The sequence below is a fragment of the Centroberyx affinis genome, unplaced genomic scaffold, assembly GCF_046629955.1.
Source record: "Centroberyx affinis isolate AG114_WGS23_722 - 3 ecotype Tasmania unplaced genomic scaffold, CSIRO-AGI_Caff_v1 ptg002296l_1, whole genome shotgun sequence".
Lineage (NCBI taxonomy): Eukaryota > Metazoa > Chordata > Actinopteri > Beryciformes > Berycidae > Centroberyx > Centroberyx affinis.
The window spans coordinates 108707-131332 of NW_027280570.1; the positions used below are offsets into that span (position 1 = coordinate 108707).

The window sequence follows — 22626 nt, forward strand, 5'->3', positions numbered from 1 at the left end:
ATCGAGTCAAAGAATCTGGTCAAACGAGTAAAACAAACGAACTGCAAATGCAGCACAACTGGGCCAGTAAATCAGAACAAGGCTGTAATGCTGAACCAAACAGAAGCAGGAGTTAAGAACCACAGAATAAATTAAGTCATTATGTACAATGAGGATCTATGGGCAGTCAAGTAAAATCTACCAGCTATCAGAGAACCCAGTCAGGGAAGTAGAGAAGATGTTTGAAGTGGGACTGGGTCATGAACATCAAAGCCCTGTTTCACAAATCCCTTTCTACTTGACCTTACAAACCTAACTTTCCTTTTCCCTGCCCTTCCATCTTATTCCTCCCTTGAAACACTTCTTACCTGAAAACAAGATATATACCGTTTAAAACATCCACACAACACACAACATCTTAAGACCTTCACTTGCCCACACCGGCAGATCAGAGGACATAATCGTGCATATTTGAAAAAGTCTGTGATATCAGGTGACGGTTTTTCACTCTCGGGCTTCGCCTCAGTAGTAGCGCCTGTGGTCTGCGTGATGACCGGGTCTGTGGTGGGTATAGGGAGCGTAGTGGCGACTGGGGTGTCGGCTCCTCATCACGAATCGGTGCTGCTCTGCAGGAGCGGAGTACGGCTGGAAGTGGTGGGGCGGTCTGTAGCTGACACCTGCAGGGGAAACAAAAAACAGGAGGATGGAAGAGGCATGAACGCAGAATACAGCCTTTTCCTTCTGATTTAGCTGAAAATATTCATGGTCAAACACAAAGATAATCGGAATTCTGATACCAGTTGACCCAACGCAACAGAGGGTTCTCAGATTAGATGCAGGATAGTGTTTCAACTAGGGAGTTTAAACAACTTTATTTTGCATATGCATGTGAGTAACAGTTCTACTTATTGGAAAGGTTTTCAAGGTATCTGCAGATTTCAGAAAGCCAAATTTAAAACCTTTTAATGCTATTATTGAACAATTGAAAAACCAAAAACCAAAATAAAGAAATAATTCTGTCAAAACTAGCCTATTTCTGATTGAACATAGCTAATTTTCAAACCCAAGATACCATTATTTTATGCGCCATTACATTGAATAGAAAACATCTAGATTCTAGATGAGTTGTGCATCATTTTATACACATTTCCATGCAATTCAGCATGACAGATATTTGGCATCTTTGGAAACTGTGGGATCTGGACTATAAATAAAATATTAAAATCAAGTTCTGCGGGTTTGAACAACTTTGACCTCTCAGCCACATCTGTGTAAGTATACTGTACTACGGCCTTCACACACTTACCATTTCTGACCAAACCGTGTCCATGCTGGTCTCTGTGGACTGGCATATGTGTCTGTGGTGGTTGGGAGGGTCTGAAATCTGCGGCTGCCTTGTGTCGCTGTTGCTGCGGCTGCCTTCTGTTGGGCTGGGCCCTCTCCTCGAAGCTCAAGTAGCCCAGGGCGGCCCCGGGGGCCGTGGGAAGGGTATCTTTGAAGAAGTCTTCCCTGTAGCTGTTGTAATGTCCCTCCTTTGATGGGCACGGCACTGCGAAGAGAGATATGAGAAAGGAGGGCAGAGAGCGAGGGGAGAGAAAGGATGAGACATGAGGGGGAGGAGGAGACAAGACAAAACTCTACTTCTGCTTCAGTTAGTGATTTCCTATATTTCCCAGAATGCCTTTCGACAACCCCCAGAGAACGGTGTGAACTTGTTGCATTCGGCTGTGGGTTATGTGCGTACGTGGAGAGCGATAGCAATAGCATAGTAAGAACGAATTTTTCCAGTTGAGGAAAAGCAAGTTGCATCACTTGCTCCAAACTCAACATGTCTTGTGGCTGCATTGCATTCTGGTCTATTGAGGCTCCTGTCCTTCTACGATGGATGTCTCCTTGTATGACTGTTGAACGTCGGTGCAAAATGGCGGCTCCAGAAAGAAGCCTTCGCTCTTTGATTCTGAGCGACTGACACCAAAACCTGATGTTTAATGTGATGCTTTAGATCGCTGAAACATTTTGTGCTATCAAACTGCACCATTGTAGCTGCATATGATGATTGTGCTCTTCAAGTCTTACCTGTGTTGGAAGAAAAGTAGTTGGCAGGAGGAGGGTAGGAATATCCAAAGCCACTGGCTGCTCCGCACGCTACTGGAGAAACAAGACACAAATCAGCACACAGCAACACAACAGACACAACCACACTGAGGGAAATACTTCAGTTCACAGGCATTACAACTGCACTGTGGGTCATAGGTCATGACAACTCCAAACATGATCTGTAAGCATAGTGAAGGATGCATACTATAGTGTGAAAACTATAAATGAAGGATAACAGAGAGATTGATATCCGATGGGGAATCTCTTATATCAATCAATAATCATCATCATCATCAGATGTCTTACCTGCATTTTTGGCAAAATTTCCATAATTTTGTTGCTGCTCAGAAAAGTCTGTGTGCTCTGAAAAGAACAAACACATCAAGCTAAATTAACCTTGGTACGGTTGGACGAGTGTCCATTCCTGCTTCTGTGCGTGTGCGTGTGCGTGAATGAGACTTTCCCTTCCTCACCAACAGTGGTCAGCGGACAGGTCATTATGACGCCCCAGGCCTGTGCGGCGTGCTGCAGCAGCAGCGAGGTTATCCTGCGGTGGGCCAGGGCGTTCCAGTGGACCCCGTCCTTCATGCGGTGCTGCAGGGAGAAGCGGAACTGGAAGTGGAAGTCCAGCACGTCCATCCCGTAGGCGTCGGCCAGAGTCCCGCTGTAGAAGTTGGCCTCGATCACGTCGTAACGCAGCTGGTCACCCTTGTGCTCGATCTGACGGGTAGGAGGGAGAGGTGATAGAGATTTACGGCCGGTAGAGCGGCAGCAGCCTAAAAGGTTAAAAGGAGCGAGACCTCTCACCCGGCCTTCAGACAGAATGTGGGGAAACAAGTTAGAGGTGCTGCAAATTCAAGCACAGTCAATGGGAGGAGGCAAATGGAGGGAGAGCGCTCTAGTAAACACCAACCGAGGCAAAGAAGCACTAGGCTCAAGTCAAAATTTTTCCACTCCTGCGAGAAATGTGGGTTATGCAGTAAATAGAAAGTTTCAAAGTCAAATCAGTTTCAGAGGGCTCTATCCAAGACAGCTTACTTTGCACATGAAATGATGTGGCATCTTGTACTTATGTAGGATCTTTGTACTTTGCACTAATGAGTGACTTTTTATTGCACTTTATCAAGGTATTGCTTTGCTGTTTTATAAACTGACGTTTGTCCATAGAGTTGTGGCGATTTGTTATGAGTTTTATTGTAGTTTAATGATTTTAACTGTGTTTTTATTGTATGGTTCGAATTATGTTTAGAATCCCTGGACTGGCTGGGAAAACAACAATGTCCTCATGCTCAGGGGCCCAGCGAGGTTCCACATAATCAGTGATCCATGGATACTGCACTCACATAGCCCACTAAGTTTTACTCTTATAGCAGCTAGTGGAGGTACTATACAGTGGAGACAGAGTTGAGAGATGAGATATTGCGTAGATTGTGAACCAGTAACATCAAATTTCCATCTCTACTTAAAGATGCACATGGTTGGTGATGACGCACCTCGGGCACCAGGAAGCCACCGATGATCCTCTTGCCCAGCGGCATGGTGAGGTTCCACATGACCAAGGTGTCCTGGGGCAAGATCTCCCTCAGCTGCTCAAAGAACGTATGTAGGTTCTCCTTGTAGTCCTCCACCCACTTGACACTGTATCTGGAAAACCCAACACACACACATATACGTACATGCACACAATGCAAATGTTTATTAGGGATAAATATAATATGCACAAAACATAAAATCGGGGCCAGTTAGATTACTTCAACTGGAACAAAGAAAAATTAGACACGCACACAGCCACTCTAAATAACCCCAAAACACTGACTAAAGTGACATCTGCATTTAGATCTATGGGAAAGACAACAGTAAACGGGGTCGGAAATTGTGATCAAATGCGCACAACTCTTCCTCAGGTGACTGAGAATGTCAATGCGGGACTCGTCAGACTGTCAGCAAGAACAGTCCGTCTGCAACCATAGTAGGATCGCAGTGCATAAACCCCTCATTACAAAGACAAATGCACATTTGAGAGTTCAGTGGTGCAAAAACCATAGGCACGGGTCTACAGAGATGTGAAAAAAAAGTGATATGGTCAGATGAGTCATCCTACACCATATTCTGGACTAGTGGGTGAATGCATGTGTGGCGTACACCAAGAGAACGGGACAGGCCTGAATGCTCGACCCCTACAGTGAGGGGGGTCCGGTGGCGCTGTTATGCTGTGGGGGGCATTTTCCTGACATGGTTTGGGTCCACTTGTCCCCTTTGAGGGAAGAGTCACTGCAAATCAATACAAAGTTATTCTGAGTGATCACCTTTATACTATGATGAAACATTTCTATCCTGATGGGAGTGGTCTCTTCCAGGATGACAATGCCCCCATCCGCAGGGCACGAGGGCTCACTGACTGGTTTTATAAGTATGAAAATGATCTGAATCATATGCTATGGCCTTCGCAGTCACCAGATCTCAACCAAACTGAACACCCATGGGAGATTTTGGACTGATATGTTAGATGGCGCTCTCCACCACCATCATCAAAACACCAAATGAGGGAATATCTTTTGGAAGAATGGTGTTCCATCCCTCCAGTAGAGTAGAGACTTGTAGAATCTATGCAAGGTGCATTGAAGCTGTTCTGGCGGCTCGTGGCCCAACACCTTACTAAGACACTTTGTTGGTTTTTCCTTTAATTTCTATGGTGGCCTGTAACTGACAAACACAATAAAGTCACATTTTCACAATACAGACAAGTCAGCTAGCCAATCAGAGCACAGATCCAACAGAAATATCTACTGTAGAGGCAATATACCACCATGCAAAATACTCAAACAATAATAGGGCTGGGCAATATATCGATATTATATCGATATCATGATATGAGACTAGATATCGTCTTTTGTCTTTTCCTGGTTTTAAAGGCTGCATTACAGTAAAGTGATGTAATTTTCTGAACTTACCAGACTGTTCTAGCTGTTCTATTATTTGCCTTTACCCACTTAGTCATTATATCCACATTACCGATGATTATTTATCAAAAATCTCATTGTGTAAATATTTTGTGAAAGCACCAATAGTCATCCCTATAATATTGTCGCAATATCGATAGAGGAATTTGGTTAAAAATATTGGGATATTTGATTTTGTCCATATCGCCCAGCCCTACTTACAACTGAACATTTAGCCCACTTCGTAGAAAATACCGAGATATATATTGCGTATTGCAATTCAGCCTAAAAATACAGAGATATGATTTTTGGTCCATATCGCCCAGCCCTAAACAATAATACTATCTGATTTGTCTTTTCCTTTTTTGGCTTTAGCACAAGGCTTTTGAGCTTTCATAGTTGACAGGTCTTGTGATGCCACTGGCTCAATCACAGCACCATCCTCCATCACTGAGCAGTTGAAAAAGTGTGGAAAAAAGGAAGGAAAGCGGGTTGTGGTGTGGGGGATACGGGGCAGTGAAAATCATACTTGTTGCCCCTTTAAATTACCTGACAGAGGAAGGGATGAGATAGATATAAGAGACAAACCTGGGTATTTCAACTTACGTGTGTGCAAATCCCTTCCTAACCCCTCACCCACCCACTAACTATCACCTAGAAATGTCCCAGACGCAGGAGTTCACGACCACCACGTCCGGTTTGAGGCCGGCGCGGAAGTCGTCCAGCACGCTCTGCATGTAGCGCGAGTAGATGCGCGTCACAAAGTAGTAGCGGACCAGGTGGTGGCCGGACTGGAACTGCCGCACCTCCCGGTACTCCGTCCCGTTGTGCATTTGGTCCAGACAACCGCCCTCCACCAGGCAGTCCTGCTCAAAGCTCATCTCACCCTAAAAAAAAAAAAAGAGAGGCATAGGAGAGGCGGACAAAAAGAGGAACGAACGGGGTGGGGAGAGAGAAAGAGAGAGCAAACTAACTTGAGGGAAGCGATGAGAAAATTGGAATTAAGTTTGCCCTGACAAGCTGGGAAAATAAACATCAACTGGTGAATTAGGGAACTTCATTTCCACCAACATCCCGTTCTTTTTAGCAGTATGTGGCCCTGTTACATGTTAGTCGTCAAACCATCATTTACCTTGCTCTTCAGCTGTTTTAAAGTGAGGTATTTCTCTTTCTGTAGCAGGAGAACAAGGTCTTTGTACACAGCCCGCTGAACTGAGGAGAAACACAATGGTGCGGTAAAACAGCCGGGAAACACAAGAATAATGTGACTTAGAGCAGAATAGTAGCGCAGGTGGTGTGAAAAGCTCAGATTGTACCAACACAGTTGATCCATGTTCAACAACTTCACTTAACCAAGGTCCTGGATATCCAATACAGGCTTCCTACAGATTGTTCAATACGCATGTTGACAGTGGCTGGGCAATTCGACTGTCAACATGGCTGTATACACTCTAAAGCTGAAAATTTGTCACAACAACAAATATCACAATATGTGAAAGGCTGCTGGGTCTACAACAGCATAAAACAACCAGTTATGAATGTACTGAACAGAGGTTTTTTCTCGCCAAACGTTATTTTGAAAATGTTTTCTATAGTTTTCTTTCAGACCTGTGGAGACCCTGCAATCAGGATGAGTCAGCATGTCAGGAAGAAGGTAATGGCTGCTGGACCTGAAAATATTCATAATATGGTGTTGTATGGTGTGTATTGTTCAATATGTGCGTTTGAGTGAATGAATGAATGAATTTTTATCTCCCTACCAGCTCATTTAAGAGCAATGGGAATCGTTTTGTGATAGTATAATTTCTTTAAACTAAGGGTTGGGACCCAAAATGAGTCACACACCGGTTTCCTGCAGGTCCAAAACAATTTAAGCGTTTTTCTGTATAGAAGAGGAAGAGCAATTTGAATGGAAAAGTTGAAACCATAGACTCTTACTCACTCGAGTCTCCCAGAACCACAATAAACTTGTTATGGAGCAGCTGGCTGGCCTGCTGGTGGCTCACACACTTCATTACCTCCTTCTGTTCAACAAAAAGCCGGACAGACTGGTTATGTGCATGACTAACGTTACACAGTAGTGACTGTGTGGTGTGGTTTGTGGGTGATTCATTGAAGAGCACGCGCTTACAAGGAAGACAATATGTAATGGTGGCAAAATAATTAAATAATTAACTTACTGTTAACACGCATTACTGATAAGCTTAGCTAGCGTTAACTTCCATTTTCAGGTTAAAATGACAACACAGATACTTACCATTGTTAGTTGGGGATGATTTGACTTGGGTAACGCTAATTATCAATCGTTTTTAATTATTATCTTGGTGGCTAGCAGCTTGTGTTTTAACCCTGATGGAAACTGAACCGCTCAATCTGGCTGTTCGGCCCAGCCAGGCGACCCAAACCCCGGCTGAGCTTCAGTCCACTGGGCCTCGTTTCCAAACTTGCTAGCCAACTGAAACTGGCTCTAGCACAAATGTTGGCTAACAGTTAGCAAGCAGTTTTGCCAATTTGTAGAGCGCCAATTCGCCTTGGTTTGTTTGAACCATAGACTGTAGAAAAAGGTTTGAACATTGAAATTATAATTTATTTTGCGATTCTGCAGTTATTATTTGATGAAAATGTCCATCAAAGTCTCAATGATTGGCAATGAATTTGGATTTTTTTGCTAGCGTTTGCTCGACAATCTTTAAAAAAAAACAAAAAAACCTCAAATTTTACCCGCAATGTTTCAATTTTGTAAAAACAACTGTTAGACAACATTTAAAATATTCAAGCTAAAGTCATTTCAAAACGATATCACGCTAAACAGCAGAACGTGTGTTGCTCTTGCCAGCAGCCTCGATTCTAATGCTGCTGCTGCTGCTGCTTTTAAGTACGTTGGAAATATCCGAATTTCCGCGTTGTATGAACTTGAACATCCCAACAGGTGGTAAATACGACTGGGAAAGTGGGACATTTTATGTGATAGGAGTTCCTGATCTGTGATTTTTTCACTTTTTCACTTTTAGTTGGCACACAGTTTTGATTTTAATACATTTATTAAAACATCATTTACATGCCTTATGTGCATTTTCTGATTTCGGGAAAGGAAGTCCACATTTTACGAGGAGCACCTGAACGCAGCACGTGTTGTGCCATTACTACTGGTCTAAATCGTCCAGCAGAGGTCAGTCTTTAGCTAGGGCAGCTAAAAAGACCCCAGAGCTGATGTTTGAAGAAGAAACCTTTATCGGAATATCAGATATTTCCTCGATATGGGAAAAAAAAGACAAAGAGGACAATTTAATCCAATTTGTAACATCAATAGTGCTCTTTTACTTAGATTTTACTGCAAAGACTGAATTCATCATACAAAAATGTAAACAATTTAAGTAACTCAAAGCAATTAATTGACTATTTTGAGTGTTAATTCAGTGACCTACCAGAGTGTTAAAATCACAAAAGATTTCCAAAGATATATCAAGTAGGAACTGAATTTATTAGAAAAAGTACAGCAAATGGTCATACATGGTTAGTGAGAGATATACTGTATGCAATTAGATAAATGACTAAATGACAATCTGGAAAGATAAAGCCAACAACACTATGAAAGATATTATTGTCAATAAGATATATGATGAGGATGTCACAGCAAAACAGGGACAACGGATAAACAGGGAGCGTGTTATTTAGCTGAAAAGAGCTGGACATTATATTTACAAAATCCATAAAGAAACCTGAGAGATCAGCTTCAAATGCCTTTCGGTAAATGACCCAATAAATAATTTGGATTACTAATAAACATGTTTCACTTGTTTAATCTCATATGTTTTTTGCTTTCAGAAGACGTCACTGTCATCGTCATAATGTATCATTTGTGCCTGACCATCCTTCTTCTCTTCTTCCTCTTCTTCTTCCTCTTCTTCCTCCTCCTGCTCCCCCTTCTCCTCCTCCTCCTCCTTCTCTTCATCTGTCCCATCTTCTTTCTTGGTCTCTTTTTTCCGGTGAAACTGCCAGTAAATCCCAGTCAGAGCTTTCGCTGCTTCCAGAGACACTTTCAGCTTTCCGATCACCTCCCTCTCTTCATCCACGCTCACAACTAGAGAAAAAACACAGACATAAATACATAGTGGAAGAAAAATCCATGTATCATTTCCATAATTATAATAATTTGTTATTTTATACATTATCCTAACAGGGATGTAAATTTGTCTGCCAGGTCATGGAAAGTCATTTTCATACCAGGCAAGTGCAAAAATTACCTGAAAAATCCCTGAATTTGAAGGAGTATAGTGAGGAATATATGAAAATAGCAATGAAATACGCATTGACCCACTTGGTAGCATATCTGGTACAGCTCTATGTATCCACTATTTATTCAGTTTGCTACAGTGAAAGCTAATGAACACACTCTGTATATTTAGTGGATGGTGCATTCAAGGTAAGCATCAACTAAAAAGCATGAGCTTATAGCACATTAAATATTGGAGACAGAGGTGAACATGTTACCAACTTTCTGGTCAAACTGTTAGTGTTAGTTTCATCCTTGTATTTAATTATGCAGCTTTGTATGAGTTTTGATAGTACTGGCAGTTTAGTATAATGTGAAATAAAATACATAGTAAAAGCACAAACTTATGAAACACACACAAAACACAGGGAACACACCCGGAATGGTTTTGACTACTGGAACATACGATTTTTTGTTCTCAAAAAAGACAGAAAGCACAAACACAACACCTACTTTCAATCTGCCGCTCGATGACATCATTTCCTGTGAGCAGCAGCTCCTGCAGGTCCAGGAAGGCGTGTCCGACGTCCACACACTCCTCGTCATCGTCCATCGGCTCGCTGACTACTGTGAACCTTAACCTAGCCGTGACACACACACACACACACACACACACATTAACAAGTTTGTGGTTTGTATGCACACTCACACAGACATGGGTACAGAAAAAAATGATGTATTCATACACAATAATTCAGTAACTTATAATTTAATGTATGACACACACATACACACACACACACAGCGTACCTGCCCTGGCTGGGGTCAGTGCCCTCCAACATGGTGTAAAGATACTGTCTGAGTGAAGCTGACTGTGAACCATCCACATAGATCACTGAGAGAGAGAGAGAGAGAGAGAGAGAGAGAGAGAGAGAGAGAGAGAGAGAGAGAGAGAGAGAGCAGTAGTAAGAATGAGACAGGGATTTATAACATACAAACACACTCACACAAAGCTCGCCCTCTCTCACCTCGTGTGAAGTTGTAGTGGATCTCCTCTCCCTCCGTCGGCTTGCGGAGGGACATGGGCGTCTCCGTGGTCTCCATGGGGACGCCCAGCAGCCGGTACTCCACGTAGACGCGCTGCACCGACTCGTCCCGCGCCACGTGGGACGACGGGCCGAACGTCAGGGACAGAATCTCAACCCTCAGCCTGTCTCCCTGAAACACAACCGAACTCAGTTTAGTTCAGAATATGCAGGGAAGATCTTATTCAGGATGAGCTGAAAGGTAGAACTGATTCCAGACCCACAAGTCTCATACTCTCTCCTTCTAAATTCAAAACATCGTATGGAGAAACTGCAAAAAAGGCACATTAGCAGAAAATCCAGTATGCACATACAGGCTTGAACCCCTAATTATGAGGCTTTTTAAAGAATAGTAGGTAACTTGAGTCCTTGGTTGACAAGATCTCTCTCTCTCTCTCTCTCTCTCTCTCTCTCTCTCTCTCTCTCAATTCAATTCAATTCAATTCAATGTGCTTTATTGGCATGAAAGTTCACAGACAATATAGCCAAAGCATCAAGATGAATATCAGTCTACGTGTGTGTGTGTGTGTGTGTGAGAATCAGTGCCTGGACAGAGGAACTGGGTTGCTGCGTGTTCAGCTCCCGTACCCAGAGCCTCTCTCTCTCTCTCTCTCTCTCTCTCTCTCCCTCAGTCAGTCACTCAGTTTGTACCTTTCTGATTTTTCGTTTGGGTGGAACGATGATGATATCACTTTGTGATGAGCTTGACTCTGCAGACTCCCGGGCGTCACTGTCTCCTGCAGCAGGTGAACAAATGCAGATAAATTAACATAATCCTTTGATCTATGAAATCTAATATGCTGATACATTTCATTACCAATCCCAGAAGAATTACATAATATAATGTACATGTGTAGTATTATGTACCTAAGATACAAGGAGTGACAGCATGTGACAGCATCACATGTGTTTTACACATATTTTGTATGTTCCATGTATTTATTTTGTAAAAGTTTTGAGTTTTGATGGGTTACGAAAGTTTTTATTTTACATGATTGAGACAAAACTATTGCATTGCATATGAATAGTTACCACTCTCGCTCCTCTCCTCCTCTTCATCCATGGACTCCTGAGAAGAAGAATGGACATATGAGCCCCTCTGTTTCACCATTCAGTTCTCAATCCATTTCTTTTCATTTCTTTACTATTGTTTTTATTGATTTATTTTCTGGTGACTCTACCAAGCGTTTTTTTATCCCTCTTCAGAGATCGAAAGAGAGAGTGAGCTCCTACCTGAGTCCTGGCAGAGCTCCTCCTCGACAGTGAGGCAGGCGATCGTCTGGGAGAAAGTCTGTCTGAAGATCTAAAATTACATTCGATTTTTTTAATATGTGTGAGCTTTGAGTGTCACCATATCAATGCTTCTTGAGTCTAGCCAAACAAACAAAATAAATAAAGAGCAAAAGTACCAATGAAAATCTAGATTGGGGTGAATAATATTATCATACTGAGTGAGAACTGGTGGTATGACACATTTCAGAAGTGTCATATTTAGAATATTATACCTGATTAGAAGATGAACCAGAACCTTGACAACCCCCCCAAAATTCACATCTGTCCACACATACTCCAATATCTGGACACCTCTTTTTTCTTCTAGAACAAATCCTGATAATCCTGACAACACCACAATTTGTACGCATGATGGTAAAATAGGTATTTATAAAGACAATGACCTTGAGGGCGAGGTGTGCCTTGGCTCCGGGGTCAGATGGCGTCTGGCCTGGTGAAGGTCAGGTGACCTCTTGGTGGATCTCTTCCTGTCCGGGGACTGGAGGGGCGTGGCCGGAGATTTCACAGCGGCGGTCTGCTCCGGCCGGACATCCTGCGGTCTTCTCTGTTTGACAGGCGGAGGTCGAGGCTTGGGGTAAAGATAGACAGATATATACAGTGTTTTGTTTATATTTATATTGAAACAGTTGTGATGGAAACACTTTCTGTTCAGCTAAGAATGTGCTATTTTCTTACCTGAGCCTTTGTCTCTTTCTGCACTGGTTTGGTTTCTCTTGGCTCAGGTATCTGAGTCTGTTGTGAAGGGACAAAAAACAAAACAGGTATTAAGCTATTTCTGGCACTTTTGCATAAATTAATTTGGGCAAATAGGGTGAATTTCTGACATCTCAATTAGGGGGATAGTGTGGGGAAGGGATGCTCAAATTTTTGTCCAAGCATAAAAAAACCTCACCTTTACCCTCGGCTTGGCTATGGGCCTCTGTGCCTCCTCAGCCTCCTCTCTCCTCCTCACCTCCCTCTCGGGACTTTCCATCGCTCTGTCCCGTCTCTCCGCTCCCTTTGTCCTTTGTCTCTCCGTCTCTCTCTTCGCTCTGTCCATCTCCCTCCTTCCTAGGGAGTCCGCTGGCGGTTGGAAAGGGTATCTCCATTTTATCAGCAGCCTGACCATGCCCCGCGGCCCACCGGCCGGGTCCCGCAGAACATAGTCACCTGGCAGCACAGAGCACACAGAGAGAAGAGTTTCTGAACTGCTGAATGGGTCGTTTCAAGTCAGCAGGGTCAGTCCTCCCTTTAGCCTTTGATTGCTGTTACAGTGTGGTTTCTAAACTGTAGTGCAGAGCTGATAGGACCAGGTCAAACATATGTGATGTGTGATATATTGGCTCCCACCCACCTTCTTTGGCTCTAACACCCAAGACACATTTCACAGATCCTGCATACTGGTAAATGTCCATCCTTTTCTCAAAATAAATAAAAAAGAAAAAGAAACCAAACCCCCTACATTTATCTGCTTTCACTCTCACCTCTGATCTCCCTGCCTGTAGCCAAGGCTCGGAGTGGGACGGGGGTCTTGGCCAGGTAGGCTGGTGGTATCTGGTCATCGCTGTCGTCAAACACATACACCCACAGACTGCCAGACCTGGACAAAGTTAAAGTTGAATATTGTCAGTATTCTGCAAAAACATTTAATCTCTAAATAGTGGACTTTTCAGGAACTGTGGAAAGTGTATGGTATCACCAATCACAAAGCATTTTACTATATTCCTCTGTGTGCAGACGACTATACCTCAGATAGTGCAACACATCAGTTGTTACCGCTAACGGGTAGCTGGCGGTATCGCTGAACACCGGGTCGGTGGTGCATTGGACCGTTGGAGAGACGTGAGGCTGCAGGTCGTAAAACCTGTAGGTCAGGTACGCATCAGGAAGTAGTCCCGGCCAGCGTGCACTGAGGCCCACACAGCGCTCCATCGCTATCACCAGCTCATTGGGTATCCCTCCACCGTAGTCGTGTAACTCCTGCTGTCGGAGAAAAATAACGCCAACAACACAGATGCATGAGATAAAATTCCTTATCTGTGTCCCTGGCTGAAAACGTTTAGGAACCTATATTAAACATTCATACAATAGAACTTATTCTGCTGTATATTTTACCTCATGACTGCTGTCCTGCCAGCCTAGATGGTGCTGCACAGGACCCCTGTGTGTCGCTGTCCTCCTGTCAGGTCTCTCTAACAGGGTGTCCATGGGCTCCGCAGGAGGGAACAGACGCACCCAGAAATCCACAACGCCAATGATGTGTCCCTCAGAGCCTTGGAGAGAGAGAGAGAGAGAGAGAGAGAGAGAGAGAGAGCGAGATGTCATGTATTGTGCTGTTACAAGTCAGTATAATATCATTTTTTCCTTATACATCACCTCCTCACCTGTGATACTGACACGTCCACTGACTCGCTCCCCTCTCCTCTCCATGGCGCCCGCGAGGGACATCTGCCCGCCCCCGCGGGTCGCAAACCTGACCCCCCCTAACGCCTGGTGGAGCTCCACTCTGACCCTCGACCCCAGGCCTCCCAAGCGGCCCAGGTCGCGGGCCGTGAGGGCGTAGCGGGACGTGAACCCGTAGTTGGGCTGACTTCCCGACACCAGGGGGGTGGAGTGCACCTCGAAGTCCAGCAGGGTGTAGGTACAGAACGTCACAATGTCTTTACCTCCGTCCACGCCCGTTCGAATGCCGCCCATACTCCTGAGCCCACCCGGGGTGAAGGTGGCAGCCTTGAGGTGCGGAAACAAGAGATCGATCAACAGAATCAAACCCTCCCTCACTGTGTGTGTGTGTGTGTGTGAGTGCGTGGATCTGTGTGAAACAAGCGTGTTTTCAGGGACCTTGAGGTGAATCTCCAACAGCGACTCCCCAGGCCTCAGCTGAGAGAAAGACAAGTCATCCTCAATGGGCTGAACCACCTCCTGCTCTCCCCCTGGCCAGGTGTACTGGACTGGTATGGTCCGTTTGTAGTTCCTGGGGCTGTATGCTAACTCCTTCAGCTGGGCTTTAGAGGAAAAATTTAAAAACATGAAGATAAAACAGACATTTACTTATATGAAAATGTTGTGAATTATTGCTTTGTTGTTACCACAGAAATGAATGTTGCTGAAGCGTGTTCTTCATACCTTGTAAAGTGTTGACCTGAAGACCCCTCTTTGATAACAGTTTGTCTTTGTCCGCCGCCCTCCTCCTGCTCTCCTCCCTCTCTCTCTCCAATCTCTGGTTCACTGTGTTTAACTCTTCCTTGGGGAGGAAAGAGAGTTGGGGTGGCAGCAGAGAGAAGATGAAGATGGTAAGAGGAAAGGACATTCAGGGAAAAAGCAGAGTGTGGGAATCAATGAGCATTTCATTACACTGATTACACTTTATTGCTGTGTAAATGCAAGTGACAACGTGTGTATGTGTGTGTACCTGCAGGTCTTTACTGATGCGGTGCTCCAGCAGCAACAGGTTTCTAGTTTTCTGTAATTCCAGCACGGTCTCGGCGTGCAGCGCCTGGATGTCTGCCAGCTCCCGGGGCGAGTCCTCCATCTTCCCATCAGCCCCGAGGAACCGCAGGCCCTCCCTGCTCTCCTGCTGGAGCCTAAACGCCTGTAGTGAGAGAAAGAGAACGAGGCGAGGTTCTTTTCTTAATCCTTTTATCTTTTGAACCAAATCCCAATAGAGACGTGAGGCTTTTCTTTGGGAAGAGAGCTTGTTCAAAAGCGGGGGTGGGAATAGCAGGAGCGGGCCGTTATCCACGCTGTAATGCTTTTTTTTTTTTTACATAGAAAGTATGCCAAATAAAAGGATAATAGAACTACATGAGAGAGTACCAACCTTGATCTGCAAAAGGGTTTCGCTGAGGTCCTCAACACTCATGTCAAACTCCTAGAAGAGGAGGAAGAGGAGAGGATGGAAATCATGTCAGCATATGGGCTAAAAATAGGATTAAGCGCAAAATACTAAAGCGCGGCTGCATGCAACGAACTTAAAAGCGGTGAAACAGCAATTTCACGCCAATGAAAGTAAATTCTCATCTCCTCTGACCTTGGTGACAGAGTCCAGTTTGTCCTGCAGAGTGGAGACCTGCTCTCTGTAATGGAGCACCTCCTGTTCCAGATCCCCTCGTTTGTCTCTCATCAGCCCAGACAAGTCTATGTGAAACAACATAGGAAGCTTCATGAATGAACGTGATTGTAAATTGAGTGGGAACCCTGCTGAGTGAAGTTTTTTTCATTGACAAACTCCAAATCCATTTGTTTTTTTCTCATTATCACACTGCAGTAGACAGAGGAACACATTGCCGGGAGTCCTACCTCTTTCTCGCTCCCTCTGCTCCTCTGACATCTGCTTCTCTCGCCTCAGCCGCTCCTTCTCCTCCTCCAGCCTCCGTCTCTCCTCCCTCTCGACCCGCAGCGTTTCCTCCAGCTTCTGGATGTCCATCCTCCAGATTCCGTCTCTCTCTCTCTCCTTCCCTTGGTCCACTTCCCTCTCTTTGACCGTCGGGCCATCGTGTTTGCTTTGGCCAGACAAGGTGCTGAGAAGGAAGAGGACAGACAGATATAAGCAGACATAGAAAAACAGGTGATGAAATTATATGTGGGTGCACCGATATTGACTTTTTAAACTGTGATTGACAGCTGATGTTGTCTTTCACATGTAGGGAAGGTTTCATGACTCAGATCAAACCAAACTATTCCAAATGTCAAGAACACATGAGTGTTCTTGGGAAATTAAAGTCATTTTATTTCATGACATTGAGATTATTATGCATAGAACTAGATATGTATGATTGTTTAACCTGTTCCTGGGTCTCAATTTCCCCAAAAAACAAAGGTCTCATTCTTCAAACCCTCTGGTCGGTGGATTGTATTATACCTCAGAGACTCAAGGTTTTTGCTGGTCACTGTTGATACTGTATGCATGGCTCTGATTTAGATGAGGTAAAACACTCCGTCTCTCACCTCTCCAGTAGAGTGTCGTAGCTTTCTTTCAGCAGAGACCGCTCTCCCTCCAGGTCTGATATCCTCTCCTGGAACTGAGACACCAAGAAATGTATGACTCTTAGAAAACCCCCTGTCACTTATAATTACATTTTACATTTCAGGCATTTACTGATGTACTTATTCTGTCTTACAATGAGTGACAGCAGGACAAATAACGGTTGATGGGTACATTGTCTGTTGCTGGGAATTGAACCTGTGACCTTTTGGTTACAGGATGGTCCCTCCTACCACTTGGCCTCCACTCCCTCCCCAAATAGCAACTCTCACTAAGTATCACCATGAATGTGTTTTAGCACCCTCCCATGACTCTTTTTGTCTTGACTGATTGGTTGTTTCTTGAGTGTCATTTTTGTTGGTTCCATTTTCATCTGATCAATGTTAAACCTGCACTAAGCAAGAGTTTTATGTAAAAATCATACAGAGCAATAGAGAAGAGCGTTCCTTCCCCGCTAATTGAGATATGGCACATTTAACATATTTGCCCAAATTACATTTTGACATTTTCACAAAGAGGAAGTGACAAATCAAAGAGTGAAACACAAAACTGTCTCCTAAACAGCAACAAGCGAGAAAACTGGACTCAACAATGATGGCTGAACCTCTTCACCACCTCCACCCCCCACTAAGAAGAGATTTAGTTCTGGGAGTGAGCATTTGACTGATGTCACATTACATGATTTCTGGGTATTGTCCTCAAAAATCCAAGTCAAGTCCTCAAAATTCAAACAGTTACCTCTCACTGCCATTTGGGGCCGCCAACGTGCAAAGTTGGAATTGTGTAAAATGAGGAAATTCATTCTCTTCAGTGACCAAAGAAAATGCTCCTGTGCATAGATACTCACTCAGGTCTTACACATGCGTACCTATTGATTGTGTGTGTGTGTGTGTGTGTGTGTGTGTGTGTGTGTGTGTGTGTGTGTGTGTGTAGAGCTGCAGTACCTCCTCCAGGGTCTGCAGAGACAGGCTGGCGGTGGTAAGTTGTCCCTCCAGTGCCAGCGCTCTCTGTCTCTCCTGCTTTAGTTGTTCGCTCAGCTCCTCCACCTTCTCCAGCAGCGCTCCCTGGCTTTTCTTCAGTGACCGCTGACTCTGAGGTGACACACACACACACACACACACACACACACACACACACACACACACACACACACACACACACACACATACACACACACACACACAAGAGGAATATGAGCAGTAATTACAATTGATCAAAATCACTCGGTAAAAGGTTTGGAGTATATGTTTGAAATATTTAATGAGCTTTGTGTGTGTGTGTGCTGGGGCATTTACCTCCTCTAGCTGCTTCTCATATGCCTGGAGATGGAGAATAAGAATGAGAAAGAGAGAGAGAATGAGCGTGTGTGAATGAGAAAAAAAACAGGGAGAGAAACAGACAGCAACGCAGATAAAGAGAGAGAACTGGTATTGAACTGCTATCGTCAAATTACTTGAAATTACTGAACTATGAAACTAGAATTTTTGAGCTGGTGGCAACAAATTACAGTAAAATAACGAAAGAATAAATTAATGAATAAAAGAATGAATGAAAGAAAGAATGAATGAATGATTGAATGAATGAATGAATGAATGACAGAAAGGTTGACTGACCTCTTGCAGGTCGTGGAATTTCTCCTGGCTGATTCTCAGGGCGGTGCTCTTCTCTGACAGCTGCTTTTGCAGACGGATCAGATCCACATTGTCTCTGATGGTTAGTCTGACAGAGAAATAAGAGCTTAGACTCAAATCTATTTTATTATTACTATTATAGTAGTAGTAGTATTGATAGTAGCAGTAGCAGTAGTATTTCCATTGTAGCCACCTGTGTCCGTCCACCTGTTGCTTCCTCATGCCTCTCATGGTTCCCTCTATCTCCTTCTCCTTCTCTCTCAGAGTGTCTCGGAGCGCCTGGGCAGCCAGCTCCAGCTCCGCTACCTTCACCTGCTGGGGCTCTATCACACTGGACCTGCTGGGAGGGAGGGAGGGAGGCGGGTGGGGGGGGTCCAGGGAGGTCAGGAGAAAGGGTGGAACGAGGGAGGGAGAGATAGGGAGGTGGTCGGAGGGAGGCAGAGTGGTGGGATGGTTGCAGGTTAGGGAGGAAGAAAGAGAAGATGGGATGGAGGGAGAATGGGAATGGGGAAGGGGGAGACAGAGAGGGAAACAGAGAGGGAGAATGAGGAATGAGGTTGGAGGGAGGATAGGCGGGATGGAAGGAAAAAGGGGGGAGATGGAAGAAGATGGAGGTAAAGAAAGAAAGAAAATAGAGACGGAGACAGAACAGAAATGGTAAAGATTCACCAGCCTCACTACAGTATCCTAACACGATTCATTTGGCCAGTTATAAGAAACCATACATATCCATTTTACCTTATTCTTTGCACTTTCATTTGTAGTTAACCAGTGTAGATCTTCATGACACTGGGTTAACTTAAATTGCGAAGTGAAGAAAAACAAACCCTGAACAAGGAAATCAACCAACTTCTCAATTCCTGACATGGTGAAGATAAGAGATTTTGGCAGGACATGGCTGATATGAGAAAACTGCCTTATTAGTACATAGTACATTGTCTTGTACTATCAGCAAGCTTAGGAAAGCTCAAGCAAGAATCAACTACTTCAACTCTCATTACAGTAAAAGGAGTTAAAGGACGTATTCTATTGCTCTGCGGGCAGATGTTCACTCACAAACCTGAGCAGAGAGTGTCTGTTTAGGAAAAAGCGGTAAGAGAGAACAACGGTGGATGAATGTCACATTAGAGATAAAATATTCTATTCTCTTCTATTCTATATACATCAGTAAAGCGCACACACACAAGCACACACCAGACACTTACAATCTCTCTATCTCTCCCCTGGTGTCCTCCAGTGTGTGGCCGTAGCGGGGCGGGGCCGTCTGGGCTGCCCTCCTGACTCCGCCCTCCCCGTCCATACTTTTACCTACCAGCAGAAAGAGGAAGAAAGGGAGGAGGGAGTGGTAGTCAACCTGCATTCGCGTGCTATCGGATGTATCGGAAAAATACATTTCCTTCTTGGCAATTGCACAAAAACGCTGTTGTAGTTGTACCTTTTTAACATGGTGGAAACATTTTTTTGCTTGGTCTTTGCTCTCCTAAAGTATGGCAAGTCCCACACCTTGCCAAACCCAATTAACTCACAAACACACACGCACACACACACACATACACTACAGTTGCCAGTTTCTTTCTTTGTATACTACCTTAAAACAAGACATATTCCCTAATTTCTATTTTTATTTTTTTATATACTACTTTTTTTGTAAAGTTTTGTGTTATTTTATGTTTAATGTGAAATCTGATTGTGGAAAACACGCTCTTGAAATAACTAGCCACAATATTTCCACCCGTCATGTAGTTTTAACCGGTTCACAATATTCACATCCATCCTCCCTACACATACACCCTATCCAAACACACACACCCACACATACACACACACACACCTTTGCTGAACCTGTGGTGTGCGCGTCCCCCGAGGTCCATAATGTGTTGCTTGGCCAGGCTGAGTTTGTTCTGTAGCACCCCCTTCTGGCTCTCCAGCGTAGCGACGCGGGCCTCCAGCTCCTGTATGGTGTCCTCCATGTCCCGCTCCTTAACGCCCTCTGACCCCGGACGGGCCTGTCGGAGACGCATCAGCCTGGTGGACATCCTGGAGGAGGAAGAGGAGTTGAATCGTCCATATTAGAAGAACGTAAAATGTTCTTAATCAGCGATATTTAAAGCTGCACTAGGCAACATTTTGATGGGAAAATACACCCGTCTTATAAGCTCAAATCACAATGTGGAGCTGCAGCGGAGTAAAGCGATGCAGTGTGTGTGTGTGTGTGTGAGTGTGTGTGTGTTACCTGCGTAGCCTCTGTTCCTGTGTGCGTGTGTGTTGTCTCAGCACACTGTTCTCCTCCTGCAGTCGGAGACACTGGTCCTCCAGGTGCTCCCTGGGAACCCGAAACAGGCGCTGACGATCTGAGAGAGAGAGAGAGAGAGAGAGAGAGAGAGAGAGAGAGAGAGATCTTGTCAACCAAGGACTCAAGTTACCTACTATTCTTTAAAAAGCCTGTATGTGCATACTGGATTTTCTGCTAAATTGCATTTTTTGCAGTTTCTCCATAAGATGTTTTCAATTTATGACCAATTAACACCAAAGTTGGTGCACATGCAGAAGGGACTTAAATATACAAATGATCTATAAATAGGTCCCTTTGGATACACAATATGGCATACACAATATACATACATACATACATACACACATACATATAGTATGCCACAAATGCCAAATGTGTATCTGTTATTTTGGTTGATGGAATTATTATTATTATCACATTTGGTGCTGATATTAGTATTAGTCATATTATGAAGTGATTGGGTTCATACTGTCACCATATCATGTAACCTTGATATCTACTATATCATAACAATAATAATGTAATTTTTGTCAAATGGTGGATATCACATTTTGGATTGGAACTCTACAAATGGAGTTAAAATGTGAAAGGATGGATTTTGCAAACTAGTTTCACCTTTCATCCTCATGACCTGGGGCTTCTTCCACGGCTTCACGTCACGCAGGTTATCTGAGGAGATGACAGGAAAGTTCAAATACAACCAGAGCTGCTGTGCTCATGCAGCCAGGCGCATATGTACACACACACACACACACACACACAGACACACACACACAAAGACACACTCATGAAGACACACGTACACAAAACACATGCACAGGCAAACATACAAGTGAGGACCGGCAAAATGTCCTCACTTTGTAGGATTTTTCTAATATTTCTATCCTTATGGGGACATTTGGTCCTCATAAAGAGAAGTACAACAACACACTCATACAAGAATACACACACACACACACACATATGCACAGACCTGGGACAGTTGGCATCAGTCCGCCCCTCATCAGTCCCACGTCTCTGACTGGGAGATCCCCGGCTGTCTCGTCCACCACTAGTGACATCACGCCACTCCACTCAGACTCAGCCAATCAGAACGCTTCGTCGAAACAACAAACTCCTGATGATGTCATTGCAGAGTCAGCCTTGTTATGGTATGCCATACGGCCGGTTCACTGGCTGTCATCCAGATGAAGATGCAAACTGAAAAGTTAATGAAACAGGTTTTAAAAAAAGTTTGTAGGCCTATAGAGCGAAACAGTAGAGAAACCATAGAAGCCTAGTTAAGTCTTAAAATTAAAATCTGCACTTCATATCTGGGAACACATAACAACGCATGATCATATCTTTATATATTGCATTTATTTCATTTATTGAGCACATACTCTCAGTTGTGGGGGTACTCTACTTTTTGGTTGAGAGGTAAAAACGCTTGCTCTATCCTCTGTGTATAATCTGCTCAAGCCTGAAGGAGCTGTCAACTCCCCAGCAACCTGTTTCAGCTCTATTGTCCACTTTAAATAAAATCATCAGCCAGCAACCCATAGACAAATTTATGAAAATGTTGAACTTTTTTTGTATTGTAAAATGTAAGCCGTGTATAAATCAGTATGGTCATTTGCTGCTGAAATACGATAGATGCTACATTGTTAAATTTGCCTAAATGCAGTCTGATGAGTGTCAAAGAAATTACTAACTAATGATATCAACTTACATTTAGAGTACATTTGTCTACAGTGGTTTAAACATGCAGGCAATGTCAAGCAGTAGAAATACCACTTTTATGAGAGTGGTTTACCTTATCAGATTCCTTCCACATTAGTCAAAAACAACACTGACAAGCTGTATTAACAAAGTAACTGACTTACCCTTGCCTGCTGGCCATCCAATGTAGTTATACTGTATCTCTGTTGAAGAAATAATAAGTGTGTAATGTGTTCTTGTTTAGCCTGGTGTCCAGTACAACCTGCAGGCCCTGTGCATGTGTGTGTGTCTCCGCCCCACACAACGACCATATCAGTTTTAATCCCTCTTCATCCCTCCCTCTTTCCTTCCTTCTCAACCTCTACTCTTTTAGCTCTGGACATTTCTACAGTATCTCCTAACTGGAATTCATTCAAGAGGACAACCACAATA

General features: G+C 43.9%; 2 protein-coding genes across 2 annotated transcripts; both read right to left on the reverse strand.

Annotated features, from left to right (window-relative positions):
* Positions 1-501: 501 nt before the first annotated feature.
* fam113 (family with sequence similarity 113) lies at positions 502-7030 on the reverse strand. The gene is made up of 9 exons (XM_071532961.1): positions 6958-7030; positions 6148-6227; positions 5670-5902; positions 3570-3720; positions 2550-2796; positions 2383-2439; positions 2056-2124; positions 1286-1528; positions 502-656 (listed from the first exon to the last, which is right to left on the reverse strand). Exons 1-9 carry the CDS (start codon positions 7028-7030, stop codon positions 502-504), a joined length of 1308 nt encoding a protein of 435 aa, XP_071389062.1.
* Positions 7031-8584: 1554 nt separating this feature from the next.
* On the reverse strand, positions 8585-21554 carry rpgrip1 (RPGR interacting protein 1). The gene is made up of 30 exons (XM_071532973.1): positions 21467-21554; positions 21109-21162; positions 20434-20551; positions 20032-20237; positions 19406-19508; positions 18394-18540; positions 18183-18288; positions 17865-17888; positions 17514-17660; positions 16533-16606; positions 15885-16105; positions 15616-15722; positions 15406-15456; positions 14998-15177; positions 14712-14829; positions 14427-14590; positions 13970-14315; positions 13701-13858; positions 13333-13562; positions 13070-13185; positions 12499-12755; positions 12282-12338; positions 11984-12150; positions 11547-11616; positions 11346-11412; positions 10965-11059; positions 10257-10446; positions 10039-10123; positions 9742-9869; positions 8585-9096 (listed from the first exon to the last, which is right to left on the reverse strand). The coding sequence occupies exons 1-30, from the start codon at positions 21552-21554 to the stop codon at positions 8837-8839; spliced, it is 4134 nt and encodes a 1377-aa protein (XP_071389074.1). The 3' UTR covers positions 8585-8836.
* Positions 21555-22626: the final 1072 nt, after the last annotated feature.

Bases quoted from the DNA above. Each gene is read 5' to 3' on its own strand.
- fam113 (XM_071532961.1), bottom strand. From the start codon at position 7,030: ATGAAGTGTGTGAGCCACCAGCAGGCCAGCCAGCTGCTCCATAACAAG. The intron at 6,228-6,957 runs GTGAGTAAGAGT...GTTTCTCCTCAG, and splicing joins TGTGGTTCTGGGAGACTCGA to TTCAGCGGGCTGTGTACAAA. The intron at 3,721-5,669 runs GTGATAGTTAGT...TGGGTTTTCCAG, and splicing joins TGCGTCTGGGACATTTCTAG to ATACAGTGTCAAGTGGGTGG.
- rpgrip1 (XM_071532973.1), bottom strand. From the start codon at position 21,554: ATGTCACTAGTGGTGGACGAGACAGCCGGGGATCTCCCAGTCAGAGAC. The intron at 20,552-21,108 runs GTGAAACTAGTT...TCTCTCTCTCAG, and splicing joins CCAGGTCATGAGGATGAAAG to ATCGTCAGCGCCTGTTTCGG. The intron at 17,889-18,182 runs GTCAGTCAACCT...CTCCATCTCCAG, and splicing joins AATTCCACGACCTGCAAGAG to GCATATGAGAAGCAGCTAGA.